Here is a 23,164-nt window from a genome sequence, read left to right on the forward strand (position 1 = left end):
GAAGCATCTGTTCTGGCTTAGGGTTCCAGAGAGATAAGAGTCCATCATGGCAGAGAAGTGTGGTAGATGATGACAAAGAAGACGGCCGGAACCTGACAGCCTCATCCTCTACTGAAAGAAGGACAGAGAGAATTCTGGAAGTAGGGCAAAGATTTAAGCTCTCAAAGCCTGCCCTAGCAATATACTTCCTTCAACAACATCCCCTCCGCCAAACAGTGGCACCAACTGAGGACCAGGTGTTTAGATTTGGAGTCCATGGGATGCATTTAAACCATCACACCTTAGTTCTGTAAGATAATACTCTTGAGTATGTGGGCTGAGCTATAAAGCACTATATAAAAACATACGATAAATTATTAAAATCACTAACTGCATTCTAGAGGAGAAACTTACTTGAACTTATCTAGTAGTTTCCAAAGTGATTTCTTGGGCCATGAAAACTCTTCTTGAATTCTTATAATGAAGCCCACAGAAACAAGTTTGGCACTGAGTTGATGGGACCTAGGGAGTCGGCAGAGGGGACCAGTTCAGAGCAGCTTGCTCAGCATGTGGAAGTCCAGTTCTCAGGACCCCTAGGCAGGCTCTTCCATGAAACTGGATGATCTTCTCTAGGAGGATCTAAATTTATACAAACGGAAAATTCAATAACAGTTGTCATCATTGCAAAAAGTAAAATATATCACAGGCCTCCTTCTAGATACCCCCCTGAAGTCAATTAAGCATTTGAAAACCAGTCAGACAGAGACAATGGATTCAGCTGAGTTGGTCTGAATTGATGAGAGACAACAATGAAGTCCTTCAGAAGCTTGCACACTGCACTTCGGGAGCCCACGCGTGTTACACAGATAAACCTACCTGTTACCTCCTCTTTCCTCACAGGATCATACACACCAGAAGCAGAATTTAGGGGCCATGTGGACAGCATCCTATGTAGAGCATTGACTTCACAAACAGGAATGGTCGTAACTTGGGCACTGGCATGTGTAGGCACTGTAGATGCTGCGCACAGTGATAGAGAAGGAAAACATGACAGTTTCTGCCTTCAGATAGCTTCCATCTGAAGAAAGTGACCACCTAGGAAGGGGTTTTCTCACCATAAGTTGCGGAAATGACAGGTAGTTGCCTGCTGATTGGCACCATCAGAGTGGGTTTCCTGATGTTGGGTGAGGGGAGTCAGGGAAGGCTGTTGGAGTGAGGACTGCTAAGTTCAATCTTGGAGATCTCGGTAAAGACGAGTTGAAGGGCCAGGGTAGAATGTGTAATAGGAGGGGCCTCAGGTGGAGTGAACTGACCTGAAGTTATCTAGCCTGGCTGGGGGCCAGGAGAGTTGAGCTAGGATTGTATCATACAAGCCCAATGGGCTGATTCTTAGTTTGGATCAATGCACACCCACCAATGAGACAATGCGTCTGCAGGGAAGACCCCCACATCCTCGGTGCCAAGGCTCAACAGTACTGAGGAGCCTTGTAGCCTGGGACAGGAAACTGCAGAAATACAGAGGGCACCCCACCCCACAGACTGAAGGAATTCTGGGAAATGCTGCTCATCTGAAAGAGGGATTTGGGGAATTAGATTGTATTCAGAATTGGACATTCTGAATACAAGGCTGGAGATATGGCCCTGCAGATAAGAGCACTGACCACGCTTCCACAGGACCCAGGCTCTGTTTCCCACACCCACATGGTGGCTAATAACCATCTACAACTCCAGTTCCAGGGCATCCCACTACCTCTTCTGACCTCCGTGGTCACTGCATGCACATGGTACATGGGCATACATGCAGGCAAAACACCCATACACACAAAATAAATCAATCCCAATTAAAGGAATTCTGAATACAGCTTTCCTCCCAATACAGGTTCCAAGACACCTTACGAGAAAGCATGGATTGGGACTGTGTCCCCGCATAACATTGTAGAAGTCCCATGAGACCCTGTGAGGGCTGGGTAGCCATGCCTTCAACGGGAGCCTTATCAGCACAGGAAGTATTGGGGTTACAGGGTTGGAGGTCTCGGCCCCATTGCCGAGGCACACTCCTGCCTTGGGGAACTGTGAGTATCTCTGGGCAGATGGGCAAGTGCTGAGCCTGGTGACACAGACCTCATTGGTACCAGCTGCACGCAGCCAGCCCTACTCACTCTATCTAAAATGCTCGTCAAAATGCGTGGTCATGGCTGCTGCTGGCCCAGCTTCCGCTAATGACTTCAAACCAGCAGCTGAAATCAGAAAACGGCCCTGAACTCCACATCAGCCCTTAGCCTTGTCCCTGTGTGGAGGAGGGGTGCTGCTGCCCAAAGGGCTGTGGGAGCTTTGGTTCCCCTGCCTCTTGGTGCAGATGGGCAGCCTCAGACCTCTCTATGAGGTCAGAGGTCCCCAAACAGGAAGTATGGACCTGAAGACCAGGATCCCAAGGAGAAACCCTTGCTGAAGTGTTGGGCTGGCCCAGACCATCCTTTCAGATGATGTCTGGATCCGTCCTGGATTCTGAGCCAGGGCCCATTGAAGAGCACAGCACAGACACCCTTCCTGCGCACACTTAAGCGGATGCTTTTAAGCTCTGAAAAGCCTGTCTGAGCACTGACGTGCAGGCTCCCCCGGGTGAGTTTTGTGATGCTTTCTTGACATCAGCAGAACTCCCCTCCCCAGTCCTGGCACAACTCATCTGAAGCCCCAAGGACCACCCTTGACTGTTCACACAGAGAGAATAGCAGTGTGCTCCGAGCCAAACCTTTCCTGTTACGATACCATGACCTCTGGAGGGTCATCTGCTTCCTCTCCATCCAGCCACTTCTCTCTGCTCCCTTCTATGAAAAGGGAGCTCCATTACCACGAAACATGGGTGCAAGACTGAGAATAAGGGCAGAGGAGCTGGGTGGACACAAAAGATGTCAGAACTACAAGACAAGAGGACTGAGCTCAGTGGGACGAGGCAGGATTTCTGCGGGAGCTTGTTCTGGGCCTCAGCTGGAGCAGACTTGGAAACTTGATAAAAATCGGTGTAAGGCACCAGGGGGAGCATAGCAGTCACTCTCCTGTTGCAGGCCCTCTCCTCTCTGATGTCTGGACCTGGGTGTCTTTGGCTCTCTCGAAGTGGATAGGATTCTTCTGAGTCCCCTGATTTGTACCCACAGACCTAAGCAACTCATGAGGCAGGGCCACGAGAGGGACATGATGCCAAGGAAGGGACAAAGGGAATAGCCCTTCTGCTGGTGAAGTCAAGACAAGTTTGGGAATAAATGAGAGACACGCTGTCCAGTGAGCACCAGAAAGCCACAAATGGAGACTCATGCAAGTAGCCTAATGATGTGGCATCCACTTACCTGCCATTGACCTTGGTGTGAAGCCATCTGGTGACAGGTGCTTTGACCAAGAAGTTGGGGCATAGGCAGCAGCCAGTAACACTGATTGCTGGGTGAACACTAGGCTCAAGCAATCTGAGTTTATTGGGGTTCTCCATGTTGAGTAAGGTACACCCTTCTTGTGGGTCATATGTGAGAACCTGCCGAGTGCTGTTACCAGAGAATGCTGGACCAGGGCCCTTGGAGGATGCGGGGCAAGTTATATCTCATGTGCACCTGGGTGGTTCAAGGAACGGGGATGGCAGAATTGAGTGCTATCTATCGCGCAGTCTGACGAGCAGACTTCTTTAGTGAAGACGTCAAGCCCTGTGAGTAAGACACCCGTCTGGAGCACATGGGCAAGGGCTTCACCAAGACCTGGGGGGTCTGTGACACATCCTAGAACAGATTCGTGGATGGTCTGGGGTTTCCTGCACAGGCTCCAGGTGCTCCAGGTGAGGAAATTGGAGAAGCTGTTCTTCTGCACTTCCAGTCAGCACTCAAACCCCCGGGTGCTTTCCGCAGGGTCAGAGCATATCATGGAGTCTAACTGCCACTGTGACATGGCTGCAAAGGATAAGCGTCCTTGGGGCTCAGCTGCTGGCCGAGCAGGACACCTGCCACTGTACGGCAGAGATGGTCGTGAGGGGCCGTCTGGATGAAGTGATAGCAACAGACCTGGTGCAGCGGCGCAGGTGCAAGACCGCAGAGACACAGTATGCAACGCCCAGACACTCTGGGTCTTGCTTCCATCGTTTTTAAATTGGGAGTCTGTGTGTCCTGGTGACCTTGTAAAAAGAAGAAATGCATGAGATAACACAAAAATACCCATGAGCTGCAGGCACTAACCAAGTGTTGGGCTAAGTTATTGTTAATGCAAGCATGGGGTTCAAGGTCAGGAGTCTTTGCTCTTAGGTTAACCCAAAGAAACTAGCTTGTGATTGTCATAGCCACCCACATCCAGACCTGTGGACAGTACCAGTGGCCCCAGCTGTACCCCAGTGGTGATGAAAACTGACCTTCTCACACTGCACTGTGGCTTAGACTCAAGATGTTCGGATTCTGTGATCGGAATCCCTGGGGCTTTTTATCTTAGGGATTCAAGGGTTTTCTAACTTACCAGGTGTCCTGGGAAGACACAGTTGGGCAGGCAGCCTCCCAGGCGTAGGTGGACTTTGGTCCTCCTGAGCTGAGCCAGATGGCAGTGAGAGCCGATGCTCTGCTGTTGGGGAGTTAGAAGAACCAGGACAGGAGAAGGAAGGTGATGTCAGTTAATCAGGAGGAATGGCCCCGAGGGCCTGCAGAGCTGTGAATGTGTTGTGGGCTGCAGCCCTTGGTGGCTGTGTTTACTGCACTGACAGGGGATGGGGGATGGGGGGACTGACTTGGCATCTGGAGCTCCTTCCACTTAACACAGGGTGTCCTCTCCCCTCCACTCCAGATTGTGTTCCGGAAGATCAGCGATGTGAAACGGGAAGAGGAGGAGCGGATGAAACGGAAGAATGAGGCCCCCCTCATCCTGCCTCCTGACCACCCTGTCAGGAGACTGTTCCAAAGGTTCCGTCAGCAGAAAGAGGCCAGATTGGCAGCAGAGCGAGGGGGGCGTGACCTGGATGACCTAGATGTAGAGAAGGGCAATGCCCTCACGGACCACACCTCAGCCAACCACAGCCTGGTGAAGGCCAGCGTGGTCACGGTGCGTGAGAGCCCTGCCACGCCTGTGTCCTTCCAGGGGGCCTCCACCTCCACAGTGTCAGACCATGCCAAGCTGCACGCTCCGGGATCTGAGTTCCTCGGTCCCAAGGCAGGCAGCGGTGACTGCGCCAAGCGCAAAGGCTGGGCCCGCTTCAAAGATGCCTGTGGGAAAGGGGAGGACTGGAACAAGGTCTCCAAGGCAGAGTCCATGGAGACACTGCCCGAGAGGACAAAGGCGTCAGGAGAGGCTACGCTGAAGAAGACAGATTCCTGTGACAGCGGCATCACCAAGAGCGACCTACGCCTGGACAATGTGGGCGAGGCTAGGAGTCCCCAGGACCGGAGCCCCATCTTGGCGGAGGTCAAGCATTCTTTCTACCCCATCCCTGAGCAGACACTGCAGGCCACAGTTCTGGAGGTGAAGCATGAGTTGAAGGAGGACATCAAGGCCTTGAATGCCAAGATGACCGCCATCGAGAAGCAGCTCTCTGAGATACTCAGGATATTAATGTCCAGAGGGTCTGCCCAGTCCCCTCAGGAGATGTGTGAGATCTCCAGGCCCCAGTCCCCAGAGTCAGACAAAGACATTTTTGGAGCAAGTTGAGAGGATCATTGAAAAACAAACTATCAAAAATCAAAGACAAAAGCCTGTCCCCTTGCCCTTGACGCCCCTCACCACACCGCCCACATGACCAACAATTTTCAAAATAAGCTTTTCCTGTCAGGAAGTCAAAGTGAGACCAAAGGGCATGGTGTGGCTGTGAGGTCTCTGGAAAATATAAGCAGGAACGCGGCCAGGCACTCACCCTGCAAGATGACAGTTGCGTTTCACCAACTCCCGAGAACTGGGGAAAGGAGCACACCGTCTATCTGAAGAGCACCTCCTTTAGAATGTCTTACCAATGTGATGGAAGCCAGTCCTGGAAACACTGGTGGGAGAGCCCCAGGAACCCCTCGGGTACAGACCACATTGGGGTTCTTTACCAAGCCCTCTGAAGGCCACGACAGGCACCGGGACTTCTGGGTCTTCACCACCCCTGTGCAGCCGTGTATGACGTCACCACATGTTTTCCTATTCTCGTCATTTCTAACAAGCTCTCCTTAAGGGGAGCCTGACGGATGGGAGAGCCTTCCCACTTTGTGGCAGAGGTGGAGCGTCCGGTACTGTACCACGGACATGTGGGCTGGGCTCCTCAGGTTTCCTTGCCCAGAAGAGGTGAGGCCAGGGTAAGCTGAGAGGGCCCTCAGCTCTGAGCAGGCTCTGTTGTGTGGTCCGCAGCCTGCTCTGTGGGATGGTTGATGTGGATGCTCCCAGCTCCAGATAACCCCCTGGCGCTGCGCCAAGCTATAGGCCTCACAACGTGGGACTCTCTGCTGCTTCTCCCTCGTCCTCCTCCTAAGCTTGCCCAGGGTGTGGGGCATTTAAGGAAGGGGCAGGAGCCCGGCAATGCTTTCCTAACAAAGCAGACACACACACACACACACACACAACCTCAAAAATGATTGTAGCAAGTATTAGCTTTCTATTTTGATTCTCATGGGATGTTTGTCCAGTGCATGGGATCATTCAAGGTCACATGGGAGCCATAGTTAGCCTTATTTGAAAGTCAACCTATTTCCTACTCTAAAAATAATGGCAGGACCATGATTATTCTCTTAGGGAGCTGGAAAAAAAGGATGAATGACACATTGGTTTTCAAAATGTCTCAGTGATTAGCTGGGGGGGCGGGACAGTGGAACTGTGGTCTGGGAGAAGGCTGAGGCTCAGAGCCACGGCTGCAGGACCACGTCTGTAGCATGCAAGTTCCCACACCATGATGCTCAGGAACACTTGCTGCCTCAGTCACTCGAGGTCTTTTTCTTGATGGCACGCGACAGAACACAGGACAAAGGAGCTAGCTCAGGTGCCCACTTGGAGGCTATCAGGCAGGGGTGTAACCCTACCCCGTGAGCCTGGAAGGAGCCCTTAGGAGAGTGAGAGCCACGGGTGCTTCTGCTTAGCATTGCTTGGCTGTCGCAATTCAGAACGCCAGCCTGTCTAGGGAACCCACTGTGCAAGACCTGCCCTACCAAAGATGCTTAGTGTTCTGCCCAGAGGCCAGGACTTGCTGTGTGGCTGTCCATACAGAATGGATGGCACTGGGAAACCAAGGGTGTGACTGTATGTAGCTTTTAACACAGTGCATAGGGCCGGCTCCTGGCATCCCTAGGCCGAGATTCTAGTAGGACCAGTGTCAGATGGCAGCATTTAAAGATACCCACTGGTGACCCACAGTCCCCTGAGCTGCTGCCAACTAGCCCTCAGGATAGACTGAGATACTGGAGTCCCATTTGCTGCTGTTCCCCTGAATGTCCCACTCTTCACTCAGTAGCCTGGTTCTTAGCTTCGGAGCGCTAAGCTTAGGGTAGGATGGACCCCATGTCGGGCAACACTCAGCCTCGGGAGCACCTGTGCCTAGAGATCCTTCTGGAACTCTCTTGGACTTAGCGAGCCCTCTAGCACCGGGCCAGCCAGTGGACAGAGGCCTTGCTACTCCTTGACAGCTCTTTCTGAGGGGTGAATCTCCTTCAGATGTGAGGGATCCAGATGCTGGGGGTGCTGGAGAGCACGCCCTTGTGTCATGGGACAGATAAAGCTTCAGGCTGTACTCTGGGGTCAGTCAAAATTGAAGTCCTGTTAGGCTGAGGTCCACACTCTGCAAGGGGTGTCTCTGCTCATCTGGGGTTCTAGGAGTCTAGGACCTAAGAGTTCCCGAAAGTGCAGGTGACGAACACGCGTGGTTGGCTTCATTTTCTCCACCTCTATAGCATTTTTGCTACGATTGCCTTCTTCAAAATAAATCATAAAGGAGCCAACCCATCTCTCCTTACTTTCCTGGCAAGCATTGGACCGGAGCTTTTTTGTGCCAGCTTCACAAGGACACAACAGGTATGCCTTGAGCAAGGACCATAGGCTTCAGATACCAATGACCCGCACCTTTATGTCTTAGCCACGATCTGCTGAGGAGAGACTGGGAAACAGAGGGTCACTGGGTAACAGACCGAACAGTGAGATTTCAGAAAAAATGGTGTCCCCTTGGAGGGGACGGGCACAGAATGTGGTACATAGCTGTCCAGTAGGTGCCGGCCACCTGGTCAGCTGCTGTGAATGTCACCCAGAGTGAAGCTCCATTTCCCAGTGCCTATCCCGGCAGGCTAGCTTAAAGGGAGCAGTCCCACTTGGGTGGATGAACCCGCTTTCTTCCTGAGGGCGTGCCATCAGAACCAAACAGCAGAGCGAGTGTTCTGGTTCTGGCAGGCACACTGCCTCGCCAGCTATGCCATCCCAAAGGGAGCTGCGGATTCCTCCACTGGGCACATGACAGGCTTTGGAATGCTCTGGTCTAGGCACAGCTAACCCCATTTCTCTGCTTCGTTCATACTGGAGCAAAGCCTGAGTGTTCGACTGCTGTGCCCAACAGTTGCCTCCCAGCAGGCTTTGTTTGGTGCTGGAGGTGAAAGTCACACCCTTGCCCATGCCAGGGAAGAACTCTACCACTGAATGATACCTCTGCCCCTTCCCCAGCCACCTTCTAGAAACACATTTATTACCTTGATGTCTTGTTATCTTGTTCCTAGGGCCTCGTTAGCCTTCGCCTCTTAGAGCCTGTGCGCCGCTTCCACAGTGAGGATGGTTGGGCAAGGAGTAGAAATACCTTACCCCACCACACACAGGCTTCAGCTTCCAAACCCCTAGGTGGAAGGAGAAAACAGTAAGACAAATGCCAGGTATGTCCTGGTTGGGGTCGGGACTGAATAAACTCTGTAGAAATACCTGTCAGCGGCAGGGCCGCCTCTCCTCATCACATGGACATCTTACAGGTACACTCCAGGGCCTCTCGGGAGCCCTGGCAAAGGTACAAGTTGTAGATGTACGCATAACTAAATTGTTTGTACTCCGTTCTGCAATAAAGATGTTTCGCCTTAAGACCCTTGAATGGAATTCCAGCTGCAATGGGGGGTCCCAGTGCCCCCTTGCTACCCTGTCTCCTCGTGTTGCTTAGAAAGGAGGCCTGCATAGATCCCCTCAAGTTCTTGGATGGCCTCTCCTACCTACCTGTCCCTGTTATGGTTACTGCTCCATACACTGCCTTTTTGTTCGCTTCAGTAAAAACTGTCTTCACCAGCTCCTGTGTTCTCCATCTGGAGGAGTCTTCAATGTTCATGAAGCCCTGACCCTAAACTCCTAAGAAAGGACCACTTTCCACCCAAGGTGTTGGTGTTGAGATGCTTTCTTTGCCACCTCCCACCTTTCAAAGGAATCAATGTGAATTTACCTGCAGCTTAAGAACTTTGGTTTCCACAGTAATGTATCAGAACCTTTAAAGATGGCTTCGAAATTCCTGCCAGACCCAGTAGAGGCGTCTCCACCTGCCACTCGGCCTTCCTTAGAGCCACACTGATGGTGACTTCTGAGTCCTTGAGGAGTCTGCAGCCCTCCTATCAGAAGACAGACTGCGTTTATGGTGAAAACGCAACACCCCTCATGAATGTAGCCTCTCAGTATTCAGACACTATCTGTGCATCAGTTGGAGACTGTCCACATCACAAGGACATTTATACCCATGAGCAGTTCGTCATTCTGGGGCTTCTCTATGAACACTCTCCATCAAATCCTGCCAAATCCTTTCTCGGGTTTTTCCTTTCTTTTCCCCCTCTGTCCGAGTGAGCATGAATAAACCGAAGTGCAAATGAGCAGAGGCTATTTTTGTGATCAGCTGCGGGTGCTGCCAAGAGCTCCGTTGTGTGGCTGTGGCGCGGGGATGATTTGGGCGCTCCGTGGATGATAGCCCCTTCTTGACATTTTTAAACAAGCACAAATGATATTTGTAAAAAAACAAAGTTTAATTTTATTTATTATGGTAATAAACTATTTTATATGTGATACTTGTGTTCGCTTTTCCTTGTGTGCCATCCAGTTGGTGCTTTCTGATCCCTCAGCAATTCTGGGCTTGCCTCTCATGGCCTGCATGTGTGGCCACACACGTGTAGCTTACAGCCAACTGTAACTCCAGCTCTAGTTGATCCAGTACCTCCTTCTGGCCTCTCAGACACTTGCACACACAACTCACATAAATTTAACCTTTTTAAACACTGATCTGGGAACATCATCTCTGGCTCTGGGCATCTTGCTCCCCTCCTTGGGCTTTGTCTTGGCAGTGGACTTGCGCTCCTGGCCTTGCTCCTGGGGCTGTCAGTGACTCAGGACCTCATCCAGTGTTTTTCCAGAACTGCTGCCGGAGTTGCCAGGGCCAGATGACTGACTGCTGCCCAGGAGCTGGCCTCAAGGGTCTGTAAAGTGAGGGGGGACTGTAGCAGAGGAAGGTATTTCCGTCATGTCACGGTGGGGAGCAGGGAGATGCAGGACGAGAGCCCTGGATAAGCCACACAGAGAACAGCTAGTGTCTGTTAGCTCCTGAGACCTTGATCGAAATCAGATGGTTTTAACAAACTCAGGCGTCTAGCAACCGAGAGCACTCACTGACTCTTCCAGCGTAGCGTCATGAATAGGTCTGCCTTTTTGTAGATGGCTTCTCTGGGAGAGTGCAGCATCGCCTACATTATTTATACGATGTCTCCACTTTAGACACTTCCCGATAACCATTTTTACACAGTGGTTTTTCCTAGCAAGCCCTTTCCCTACTTGAAGGCCTCACCCAGACTCCCTCTGGCTGACCACAGATCCTTGCTCTCGTTGGTCCATGAAACTAAACAACACTCATTTCCATTCTTCCTCTCCCCGATCCTCAGAACCTCCTGGTACCCCAAAGTCACCTGCCTCGTGTCTCCCCCTTACCAAGCCACTGGTGAGGTTATTAATGCTCAGCTTACCTGCCCCCTTTGCTCCAGTGAGCACAACACACTCATTCCAGGCCTTCAGTGTCTGCCCCTCCCAGCCCTCCCAATGGCAGCAGCTCCTAGTGGATCTACCTGGTGACTGGGTGTGCATCCTAAGGACGCAGACTCCACTGAGCAGATATTCCCAGGGATGATTCAGGACAGTCGCCTGCAGAGAATGAAGCGGCACTAAGCCCCATTGGCCCTTCCACCTCATTGTCATGCAGTAAAAACTCATACAGCTGGAGTGTTGAGCATTCGTCCACATTTGCTCCACACACGAGCTCCTCTGAAAGCTGCCTCCCTCTCCTCGTCCCCCGTGAAACCACGCAGAATTCATTGTCACTCACCTCTTGTCAGCGGTCGCCTGCCCAACATCTATCTGGAGGGATGAAGTGTCAAGTTATGCAGGTTTAGATCTCAATCTTTTTATTTAAAAATATCCAAAATAAGTCTAGAAAAATGTAAATTATCTATATAACAAAGAGTATGCAATAAATTCTCAGTTATTTGAATGAGAATAAGACAATAAAATCGTCTAAGCAAAACACACTTAGCATGTGGGACCTTAGGCCAACACCCTTCCTGAGGACTTTCCCAATAGCACCTGTCTGTGGGAGCACCCATCTTCTGGCTTTTAAACTGCCATGCTGAACAGAAGGGCTGAGAAAGAAGGGTCAGGGAACTCCATGGCTGCAGGTCTTGAAGAACAGCAGCTGTGTGGATGCCCCAATAAGGTTCAGACTGCAGAACTTCCTGGGATGCTCCATGTGTCCATTACCCATGCTAGCCAGGCCACCTGGAACATGGCTATGGCTTTGCCGCCTTCCTGCTAAGGACCATTACGTGCAGGCCAGTCCAGAGTCCCCAGTTGCAGAACATGGAAAAGGGTCATCAAAACATAATGGAATGTCTCAGAGAGGCAGGCCTATCCCGACCAGGACGTCTACTCCCAGACAATAAGTGTCCATTGTGCTGAACCTTTCAACAGGTTTATGGTAAGTTCTAGAACAGATGTCACCATGTATAGTTGGGAAGAACCCAAGACTGCTCTGAACTCTAGCTTATGCACTGAGAGGCTTATTGGGGTAGGCAGAGAATTTTTGAGGCTCCAATATTAGAATATTTTCAGGTTGTACATTTTCTGTGATAGAGAAAGATGTGAGGCTTGGAATGAAGCATCTTCAGCAGAAGATGAGTGGAAGGTGATCACTCAGGAATGGTCTCAGAATGGAAGGTGTCCTCAGGGGTGGTCTCAGAATGGAAGGTGTCCTCAGGGGTGGTCTCGGAATGAAAGGTGTCCTCAGGGGTGGTCTCGGAATGAAAGGTGTCCTCAGGGGTGGTCTCAGAATGAAAGGTGTCCTCAGGGATGCTCTCGGAATGGAAGGTGTCCTCAGGTATGATCCTGGAGTGGAAGGTGTCCTCAGGGACGGTCTCGGAATGAAAGGTGTCCTCAGGGGTGGTCTCAGAATGGAAGGTGTCCTCAGGGGTGGTCTCAGAATGGAAGGTGTCCTCAGGGGTGGTCTCAGAATGGAAGGTGTCCTCAGGGGTGGTCTCAGAATGGAAGGTGTCCTCAGGGGTGGTCCTGGAGTGGAAGGTGTCCTCAGGGGTGGTCCTGGAGTGGAAGGTGTCCTCAGGGATGGTCTCAGAGTAAGAGGTCCAGTTAAAATGCCATGTCCCTTGAAGGCTGATAGCCAGGCTGGCCTGGGCCAGTAGCATTAGAGAACTGTGTATGTCTGAGCCCAGGCAATACCCACATGTGAATAACAGTACAGGAACCCCAGGACAGACAGGGTCACCCATGGCCAGCCTGTGTGAAGAGGCAAAGAGAAAGAATGATTAGCAGGCCTGGGCAGGCCTTTCCCTCCCTCACAGGCAAACTGTCCTCTGAGGAGAGGGCAACTGAAATGCAGGCCTGCCAGAAAGCCAGCTTTGTCTGCACCCAGCAGGCGGGATCCTGAGTGCTCACCGGGGTCACCTGGAAGTGGCGGTACATTACCGGAAGGCAAGCATACTTAGAAATAGGGCGTGCGATTAAGGAGCAGGTCTTGAGGAAACTAAAGCAAATATCCAGGAGAAAAGCCTTGTTTGTGGGAACCATGCTTAGTCTTCAAATGCAGACTGGCTGTCACACTGAATACAACGCCATTATTTTATTGCATAGAATTATTAAAGATTAAATATCAGATTTCAAAACTCAGAACTTGGGCTGGAGAGATGGCTCAACAGTTAGAACACTTGCTGCTCTCGCAGGGGATGGGAGTTCAGTTCCTAGAAACCCTATAGTGGCTCCTAACTGCCTCTAACTCCAGTTCCAGGGAATTTAATGCCCTATTCTGGCCTCCATAGTCACTGCTGTATGTGGTACACATACAAGCACTTAGACACATACACGCACACACCTACACACACACACACACACATACACACACACACACACCTACACACACATTAAATAAACAGAAAGCAACCAAATAAATAGTAAATCATGTGGGGGAAACAAACCTCAGAGTTTGGGGTTGGAGAAGTGACTCAGCCATTAAGAGCACTTGCTGCTCTTACAGAGGACCTGGGTTCAGTTCCTAGCAGCCACACGGCAGCCCACAACTGTTTGTGAATCCCATTTTAGGGGCTCAAATACCTTCTTCTGGCCTCTATGATACCAAGAACACACAGAGCACACATATGTATATGCAGACAGAACATTCATACATGTAAATAAAAATAAATAAATCTTTAAAGACAGGCCTCAGAGCTTTTAGCAGCTCCTTCTAAAACACACATCTTATGATACCTGACCTGCCCTTGTTTTTAATATTAATGTCAAATGTTCTTGGGAACGTTAGAGAACTGGAGGTGATGTGGAATATACAGAAGCCAAACTTTACAGATTCGGTGCTGCGTTAGAGGTGCCCCCATGCCAACTTAGGTAAGACAGGCACACACAGTGGGGCTCAGAGGTGTGCCCATGCCACCTTGGGTAAGACAGACATACACAGTAGGCCTAGGGGTGCTCCCATGCCACCTCAGGTAAGACAGGCACACACGGTAGGGCTTACTACAATCCTCCTAAGCACTAAGTAACAGAAAAGAGTGGACAAAGCCCATTTAAGCTGAAGCACATGGGAAGAGCGAGAGTACCTCAAGCCACCAAGGGACAAGGCTCATGTGACAAGATCGCTGCATAGGTCTGAGGGCAAGTAAGGTATGGGTGGGAAAGAGTTCTGATCCTGACCACTAGCTGTCATTTTTATTAATGTGAGCTTTATGTCCCTGTGGCGGGTTCAAGTTCAGGCCCCGGCTCTGCCATCCCAGCCTTGACAAAGTCACAAATCTCGAAGGTTAGACTAGTGTTACAGAAACCTCCTAACTATCGCACTTATAAATGCTGAGTGAAATGTCACACAGCTCTGCATGGTGACAGGAATGTGGTAGTCACTAGAGAAAAGGAAGCGGTGAGAGGGGTAAGGGACACAGAAGTGTATCTCTTGCAAGATCAGTGGACAACAGGGACATCGAACCTGGTCTTCTTCCCACCCTTGCCTAGGCTGGCTTCCAGACAGCATCAGCATTATGGTCCAGCCCATGTCTGCTAGTGCGTGTGTTATCCATGGCTATAATTAATGCCCACAAACTAATGGATTAAAACAGCTCAGATACAATCTCTGATAGTCTTCCAGTCCAGAATTCTGAAACCGAGGTGTTGGCAGACCACATTCCCTTTGGAGGTTCCAGGCGGGTCTTATTCCTTGGTTCTTCCAGCTTCCAGCAGTTCCTGGCCTTCCTGTGGCTCTCAGCTGTACCATTCTAACCATGGCCTCTGTCTTTGTGTGGCCACCTGCCCTTGTGTGGACGTGGGTCCCCGACACGCTGCCCTGATGATTGCTTTACAACTCTTAGCTAGTTACATCTGAAATGACTATATTTCCAACTGTTGACATATCTAGAGATTCCTGGAACATGTGAATTTGGGAGGAGAGGGGATATTGCTCAAGACAGTTGGGAATTTTTCTGGCATTTCCAGGGGGTTCCATGAATCTAGAGACCTGCAACTTGCTTCACTCTGGTGTTGCTACCTTGTGCGCACGAGGACCCCAGTTCCATCACTATAACCCATGTGAAAATGAAAAAATGTGGTGGTATGGACGTGAAATTCCTGCCCTGGGGAGGTGGAGACAGGTGGGTCCTTCAGGCTCGCTGCCATTGCAGCGAGAGATCCTGTCTCAAAAGAATGACAGTCAGGCTAGAGAGACGGCTCAGCAGTTAACAACACTGGCTGTTCTTCAATTCCCAGCATGTGAATGATAGTTTACAATCATCTGGAACTCCAGGCACATGATACACGCATGTCCTCACACACCAGTGTCCCTCCCACATGACACGTGAGGAGAAATGGTGCTGCCACTGTGGCGACCACTATGGAGATTCCTCCAGACATCAAATCAAACATAGAATTATAATACATGTGACTAAAGAATGCAAAGCAGAACCTACAAGAGATATTTGCACACACACACGGTCACAACATGGTCACAAAGATACAAGCAACTCAAGCTGGCGGGTGAGTTGCAAATTCTGACAGATATAACAGCCTCCATGGAACTTGACGATATCATGTTATGTAATAAGCCAGACACAAAGGAACAAATCTCTGATCCCACTTATACGAGGCCCCAGAATGGCCAAGTTCACAGACAGAAGGGACAAGCAGTAGCAGGGGCTAGAAGAAGAGAGGAATGAGAAGCACTTGATGGAGACAAAGTTTCAGTTTTTGGTGACAGCCACGTGACAATGCCAATGTTCTTAATGTTCCTGAACTACATTTAAAAATAGCTAAAACCATATTTTTAAGTTATGTAAAATTTACCACAATAAAATAGGAGGCTGAAGACCTTGAGAAAATAATATATAGTAAATGAGTCCATTTATATAAATTTCAAACTGATTGCAATGACAACGATCAGTGGTTACCAGAAGCATGGGTGCAAATGTCTCCTGCTGATGAAACAGTTTCATCAAGTTCCTCATCCATCCCCGCCCCCTCATTTCTCTTCTGAGTTAAGGTCTGGGCACGGTGTGGCCATGCTAGCCTCCAACTTGTGATTGTCTGCCTCTGCCTCCCCAGTGCTGGGCTCGTGCGTTCGCACCTTCACACCAGGCAAACGTTTTATAGTTTGATAGTGAGAATGATTTCAAATGTTTATTTCACTATGGTTTTCAATGATGCTAGAACAAAACCCTCAAAACCGATCTGACATTACAAGTCATAGACTGGCGGCACTGGGCTGTGACATCCTGGGCTGTAGACATCCCAAGGAGCTCAAACAGAGCACATGAAGAAACACGGTTTGGTTTTCAGATGAGGTGGAGTGTTCAGCCCTGCGTCTTGCCAGGGAGGGTTCTTTTGAGAGTGTCAGGGCCTGATTCTGGGCTCCTGGAGCCCCCCTTCCTCCACCAGGGCATCTCAGATGCTCCTTCTTCTCCCTGCAGTTTGGCAGAGGACAGGCTGACATAGCTGAGTCAGCACACATCAGTATCCCATGGAGAAATCAATCCACATCTCATGCTAGGGGGGTGAACTGCATGCTGGGGAATGCAGGGGCTGTCAGTCACCCCATCAAAGGCCCACTGAGCGATGTGCTTCTCAGCACTTCAGTTGTCACCTTGCTCTCTCAGACGCCACAGCCCACTGTTGACCATTTCTCGAAGCAAACAGTCTGGGGGCCAGCAGGTGAACATGACGGACAGGGATACAGCCCTCTGGCCCAGCCTCTCGGTCGACAGCACTATGTGTCCTGTCCATGTGCGAAGCTTACAAACGTGACAGACTCTGCTACGTTTACAAGATCACACATGCTCAGGTAATCCTTTCAACGCAGAGGTATAAATGGCTGTTCTTTTTTTTTATGGCTGTTCTTTTTAAAGGAAACAAAAAACAAAAAAGTTCGTGAAGGGAATGTGTTTTCAGGGACTATGCTATAAAATCTGGGTAAAACACAACATTGGGAACTGGGCAGATGGCTCAGTGGGTCATGTGCAAAGGGCTTGCTATGCAAGCATGGGGACCTGAGTTCAACCCCAGCACCCATGGAAGAGGCAGGTGTAATGGCATGCCTCTGTAAACCCAGTGCTGGGGAGACACAGGTGGATTCTGGGAGTCACCCGCCAGTCAGCCCAACCAAAATAGCTAGCTCCTGGTTCAGTGAGGATGCTGTCCCAAAAAACAAAATGGGATGAGTTAGAAGGAGACCCCTAAGGTTGAACATGTACAGGTGTGTGTATCTGCACATGTATGTATAACACACACAGATATATACCACATAACATACCATACATGTACATACATGCCGTTCCACATGCACCGACCACACAGATGCATACAGACACATACACACATATAGAGATATATCGCAGGCATGCACACGCATGCGTGCGCACACACACACAGATGTCCCCCACATGCACACACAGAGAGACATACACACATACATAGAGATATGTCACAGAAAGACACATACATATACACAGCACACACAGGCACAATAGAAGTTCTTGTTCAACGCTACACCGCCTCTAAAGGGCCCCCAGCTCATTCCCATGCTTGAAGGTGAGATTTAATCCTAGAGTAGAAAAAACTATATCACATTGTCCTGTCTTTTTATAAAATCTATTACTATTATCTGTAACTAAAACCGCCTTAGCTTATCTCCATCCACCCAAGCAAGTATTCCAGCCAGAGGCCCCTGCGCCTTCTGTCCACTGTCCCTGTAAGCTCCCTGGTACCCACTGACCACCTCCTGGTGGACAGTTTTCCTGAGGGTTGAGGAATACCAACACGGGACCCTCATAGATGGACTCAAGGTTTTTATAGCTGATAGGCCCCCCTTTCTGGTCCCATGAAGCCACTGAGTCTCTCCATGAGACTCAAAGTCATTCTGAGAAAGGAAAAGAACCACAAAGTTCAAAGGTAACAAGGCCTGCTGCCTCCTGATGCACCGTCCTCCGGCTGGAACAAAGGTCCCAGCCTGTCCTGGTTAAGGTCACCCTCCACAAAGAGCCTCTGCCAACAGGTTGGCTCAAATATGTCTGGCCAACAGGAAAACTGAATAAGGAGTTGATTCTAGGAGATGGTGAAGAAGAAAGAGTCCAGAGTCTTAGGGGTTGATGGATTTGGGGGCTAAAGTGCAGATTCTCTCTCACTGAGACCAGCCCCAGGCAGAACTCTCAGGGCTCATGGAGCAGGTCCATAGAGGCTGCACCAGTGTTAAATATCTGCACACCTGCCAACCACAGAAGCAGCTTCTTCGCAGCCTGTGCTGCTCACTCTCCAGTCAGAGGAAGGCACCTCTCTCCTTAGCTCTCGCCTCATCCCAGAAGCAGAGGCGCCTGCCTAGGCTCTCTCTGCCCCTCTCGTGAGGTCTAATATCACCATGCCATCCATTATTCAAATGCCCCTTTGCAGGGCTGCTTTCATGGAAAGTACAGCTCCCGACAGCATAGTGTATTTAACGATGTGCAGATCCAGTGAGTGGGGGTGAGCGGATGGCAAGGTGCTTCACTTAAATCCTATTTACTCCAGTGGTGGCAGCCAGATCCTGCAAGCCATTCATCAAATGGTCGTGAGCCCAAGGCCCTTCCTCCTGGACTAAATTTAGATCTTTAATAAGCTGTGGGGCAGGAACCTTTTCCCGGCAGAGGGCTAGCTACTGATCCAGGGACAGGCACATGAGATGTACAAAGTTGGCCAGGCATCGATGCCGGTGAGTTGCTGAGCCCATTCCAAACACCCCAGGGGAACAGATGGAAGTTCTGAGGAATAATGTCGTACCAAAACCCAGGTTTTTAGACCTTCCTGTCTCTTTTCCATCCTCTGATGAGGAAAAAAAAAAAAACAAAAACAAAAAACAGACAAAACTCCAAACGATTCTTGTGTGTTTGCAATGGAAACCCAAGGGTAAGGAGGCTGCATCCATGTACCCACAGAGTCTCATTTAAAGCCAGGAAGGGAGGGGGCAGCAGAGAAGGCAAGGCTCAGGTTCCCTGGGGCATGAATGTGAGTGTAAGGCCATACTTGTCCAGAGACTGCAGGATGCTGAAGGAAAGGCCTCTGCCACAGGTGCTCCTCAGTAGACTACAGGTGGACATCCCTCAAGATCTAACTGTTTCTAGTTCTGTCCAATCTCACAGCCTGTCTCAGCAGGAAGCATGCACCCTATCTCTTAGTGACAGAAAGACTAAGGACCATCCAGCCAATTTGCAGACCCACTTCAAAGTGCACCTGACTGCGGGGCTCTGAAATGCTACCTGCCTCAGGTTAAGGCAGCTGGGCTCAAAGCAGGCTGTCTCCCAGCCTGTTCCTGCCTGCATTGAATCTCATGCTATCCCCTGACCCCAGGTACCCAAGGTCACTCACAAGAGGTCACACAAGTCACAGCATCTAACTCTCTTGGGCACCCCTGTTCCTCAGACCTTCGCCGCCCCACAAGGGGGACTGAGAAACTGTGCTAAGTCCTGTTCCTCCATTAGTGTTGGGTTCTGCCTGTAGGTGTGAAGGGCTCATCCCAGGCGCTCAGATGACCCTTTTAACAACACCATCAAAGTCATAGTCATTTGACTCCTGCTACGGCCTGACCCTAGAGCCCTAGCAGGGGGACAGAGCCAGGCCCCCCAGGGAGCACCCTGTCATCCTCAGCAGCGTTTCTTGCTAGGCTGTTGTGTGCTCATTTGAAACAGCACCCACAGCAGCCTGTATAAATCACCTTGTTCACAGTCAATTTCACATCCTGATGAAGCCAACTCCTGTGCATTTCTCTTCCTGTCCCTACCCAAGCGCTCACTGCCATAAAGTAAAATTATTTCATGTGACATTGAGGGGGCGAGAAGAACAGCCCAGAGTCACTCATCTTGATCCAGACAGGAACGCAGAGGTGGAGCCAACAAACACATTTTCTCTCTCCAGGGCCACCGGGGTGGGGTATCTGCTTCCCAGGAAACTGTCTGCAACATTGTTGCTACTCTGCTACACTGTGGCCAAGGCTGCCCAGTGCGGGCTTTCCAACGGTTTCTCCTCCTTAGCTTCGGCTGCTCGTACAGCCTCAGAGACTGTGGCTCATGGTTAATTCATAACCAAGCTATGCAACATGGTGGGTGCTGCCCACCTATCATATGGGTTAAGGAAAGCTGCCTCCTGACAGAAAAGGCCATGAGCTGAGAGTCCAGTGCTTTGCGCATCCACATCTGAACAGGGGCTGTGTTATCCTCAGGCAAGCCTGTCAAGACCTTGGTGGATGCCTGAGGCAGCAGGCTTTCTTCTACACACGTAGCTGCAACATACTTCAACTCGAAGCCAAACACAATGAACAAGCCATAGCAAAGCAAACCAGTGTAACAACATACAGCAATACATCCAGTGACTGCGGTCTCTCTGCTAGTGTCCTGTTGTTTATATGTGATAAGATGAAGGAGGTGAATGACACAGGCATGTGGTGTAGCAGTAGGCTATTGCTGATTGCTGGGTCAGGAGGAGGGCGCCTGCTTATACAAGCCCGGCTCCCTGAACTGGTGGCAGTAACATAATGTAGGCATACTGACTGGAGGGGTGACTCACACCCAGGGTGGGATGGGGTAGGACGATGTGATGTTTTATCATGGTTTTCAGATTCACAGCCAGAAATTTATGAATTATTTCTAGAATTGCTCATTTGATATATATTTGGACTGAGGTTGAGCACAGACTTCAGAGCTGAATTCTCAGAAGGACCCATAGAGGAGAACTGAGGAGATGGCCTAGTGGGGAAAATGTCTGCTTTGCAATTATGAGGACTTGAGTGACATCTTCAGCCCTGTGGTCTACGTCTGTGACCCCAGGACTAGGGGGACAGGCAATAGGATCCCTGGGACTTGCTGGCCAGCCTATCTGTCCCCACAGGAAGGTACCCAGCATCCAAATGTGCTCTCCACATCCACAGGTACACACAGCAGACAGAGGCTGCACTTTCCCGAAGGTGAGGAATCCTCTTCCTTCTTCCCAGGACTCACATGGTGAAAGAACAGTGAGCTACCTTTCAGTTCCCATTTATAAAACTGCACGGCCCTCCTCAGGCTAACTAAAATGCAAAGGGCCCAAGCCACACCCACACATCATCTATCTGTTTGGCTTCTGTTTCCCAGATGGTAGGATGTAGTCAGTAGACAGAAACGCCTGGGCATCATCTGCACTTGTCGGTGTGATGGGAGGAAGACACCTGGTGTGTGCTTACCATGACTCCCTAGACACACGGACGATGGCAGGGCAGAGATGTGTGCCACTCTGTACCTACCGCTGTCGCTGATGTCAGCAAATCCTCCGGAAGGCTCTAGCAAGGAAGGGAATCACTGTTGGGACCATGTGCACATCTGTAAAGGGGGATAGGGGTGGGCAAGTGTATCGGTGTGTTCCATGCCTAGCACAGCTGTTATAATAAAGATCCCAACGGACTCGGCTTGAATTCTGGAACAAAGAGAACCAACGGCAGGCTCCCAACAGCAGAAGCTGCTTCCTGAAGCCCTCAGCACCACAGTGGGCTGGGAACCGAGGGAGCCAGCCGAGCAAGGAAGGAGGTGTTCCTGCCTGCTGTCAAAATCACTGTGTTCCCACTTCGCCAGCCCACCAACTGACTCTTCAGAAGTCTGCTTTGCTGACAGGTACACTGTGGAACAGGACAGAGTTTAAAGTTGGGGTTCACAGAGGGAGAACTCCCCCTTCCAGCGGTCACTGCTTCTAGGGCAGGAGTGGCACCGGGCTTGGCAGCACCATCACTGTTCTCTCGTGCCCACTCCCACCACTGAGCCAGTGACACAGGCTGGCTGTGGTGTTCCTTGGAGGGTACTGAGCCAACCGTCAGTGCAGATTTGAACCCAGGCTGCCTTTTGCCGTCTCAGAAGGAGAGTCCCAGAAGAATGTGGGTTCCACATGTACACATGGTGTTTGAGACGGGCTTCTCAGCGTTAGCTCCTGGAGCAGAGAGATGGGAGAGGCAGAGGCAAAGACAAGGTCTGGGCTCAGGGAACGTGATGGTGAGGACAGTGTCCCCAGCCTGCCTGTCCTCTCACTGCTGGTCAAAGGGCTGCAGGCGGCTCATGCTCCAGGGTGCTGAGACCAGGCAAAGGTTTGGGGAGGCAGAACAGGCCATGACCCAGGCCCCCTCTCTCCTCAAAGTGCATCCAGACTCACTATGGATGGGGCAAGGGTTCTTATGTCACTGTCCTGTGAAGACGAAGGGACCCTGCGGGGTCATCCTATGAAAGTCACGGTTCTGCTGACAGTCACAGGGTTTTCAGCTGCCATGGGCGCCCTTCCCTAAGGACCCACTTCCGCCAGAATCTCAGGCCACAGAGCCTTGTGGGATCATGGAGGAATACAACCACTGGACCAGGACAGGAGCCTGGGTCCCTGGGTCCCTGGGTCCCTGGGTCCCCTGGGTCCCCTGGGTCCCCTGGGTCCCCTGGGTCCCCTGGGTCCCCTGGGTCCCCTGGGTCCCCTGGGTCCCCTGGGTCCCACCTTATTGAACTCAGCAAGCAATGCTCTTAACCACTGAGCTATCTCTCCTGCCTTTCCCTTCTGTTGTCAGTATAGGGCACAGGACCTCATTGCAGATTGTTGTGAGGCATTATGTCGTTGCCAGGAATCGAACTTCTTACCTTTGGAAGGGCAGCCAATACTCTTAACCACTGAGCTATCTCTCCAGCTCTTCTTTCTCTAGCCAAAAGAGGTTGCCTTAGCCTTGAGGATCAGAGGATAAGGTTTTCACCTGTTGGCCCAATTGACTGTTGGGTGCTAAGCCTCCAGGGTGCTGTTGTTTAAAGGGCTTCTTACCAGTGACTAGAGGTCCATGTCTCTGTCTCTCTGTCTGTGTGTTTGTGTATTTTAACCTCTAGCCCCTTGCTCGTAGCTCACAAACTGTATGGTAGCACATAGAGTGCAGACAGGCATTGTGTGCTGCTCACCTGGTCTTGATTTAATTTGGGTATTTGGATTTTATCTAAAAACAAGTCCATCTCTTTTACATTTTCCAACTTTGTCACACATAAGCTTTTTAACAAGACCCAATGATTCTCTGAATTTCCTCAGTGTCTGTTGTTATGGCTCCGTTTTCATTTCTGATCTTGTTATTTTGTGTGTTCTCTCTCTTCCTTTTAACTAGTTTGGATAGGGGTTTGTCAATTTTGTTGATTTTACTCAAAGAACTAGCCCTGTTTCCTTCATTGATTCTTTG

At 50.5% G+C, this 23,164-nt stretch overlaps 2 protein-coding genes across 4 annotated transcripts in view; one reads left to right on the forward strand and one right to left on the reverse strand.

Annotated features, from left to right (window-relative positions):
- Kcnh1 (potassium voltage-gated channel subfamily H member 1) overlaps positions 1-9,957 on the forward strand; it is a 291,256-nt gene extending 281,299 nt beyond the window's left edge. For both annotated transcript variants that reach the window (XM_075989494.1, XM_075989495.1), the window contains exon 11: positions 4,780-9,957. In XM_075989494.1, coding sequence (XP_075845609.1) covers positions 4,780-5,637 — 858 coding nt within the window. In that variant the 3' untranslated portion in view covers positions 5,638-9,957. The remainder of the gene's footprint in view (positions 1-4,779) is intronic.
- Positions 9,958-11,317: 1,360 nt separating this feature from the next.
- Hhat (hedgehog acyltransferase) overlaps positions 11,318-23,164 on the reverse strand; it is a 252,716-nt gene continuing 240,869 nt past the window's right edge. The window contains exon 12 of one of the 2 annotated variants that reach the window (XM_075989510.1): positions 11,318-12,720. In XM_075989510.1, the coding sequence (XP_075845625.1) occupies positions 12,629-12,720 (92 nt within the window). In that variant the 3' untranslated portion in view covers positions 11,318-12,628. The remainder of the gene's footprint in view (positions 12,721-23,164) is intronic. The other variant, XM_075989511.1, reaches the window with a different exon arrangement.

Source organism: Microtus pennsylvanicus, chromosome 10 (assembly GCF_037038515.1).
Source record: "Microtus pennsylvanicus isolate mMicPen1 chromosome 10, mMicPen1.hap1, whole genome shotgun sequence".
Lineage (NCBI taxonomy): Eukaryota > Metazoa > Chordata > Mammalia > Rodentia > Cricetidae > Microtus > Microtus pennsylvanicus.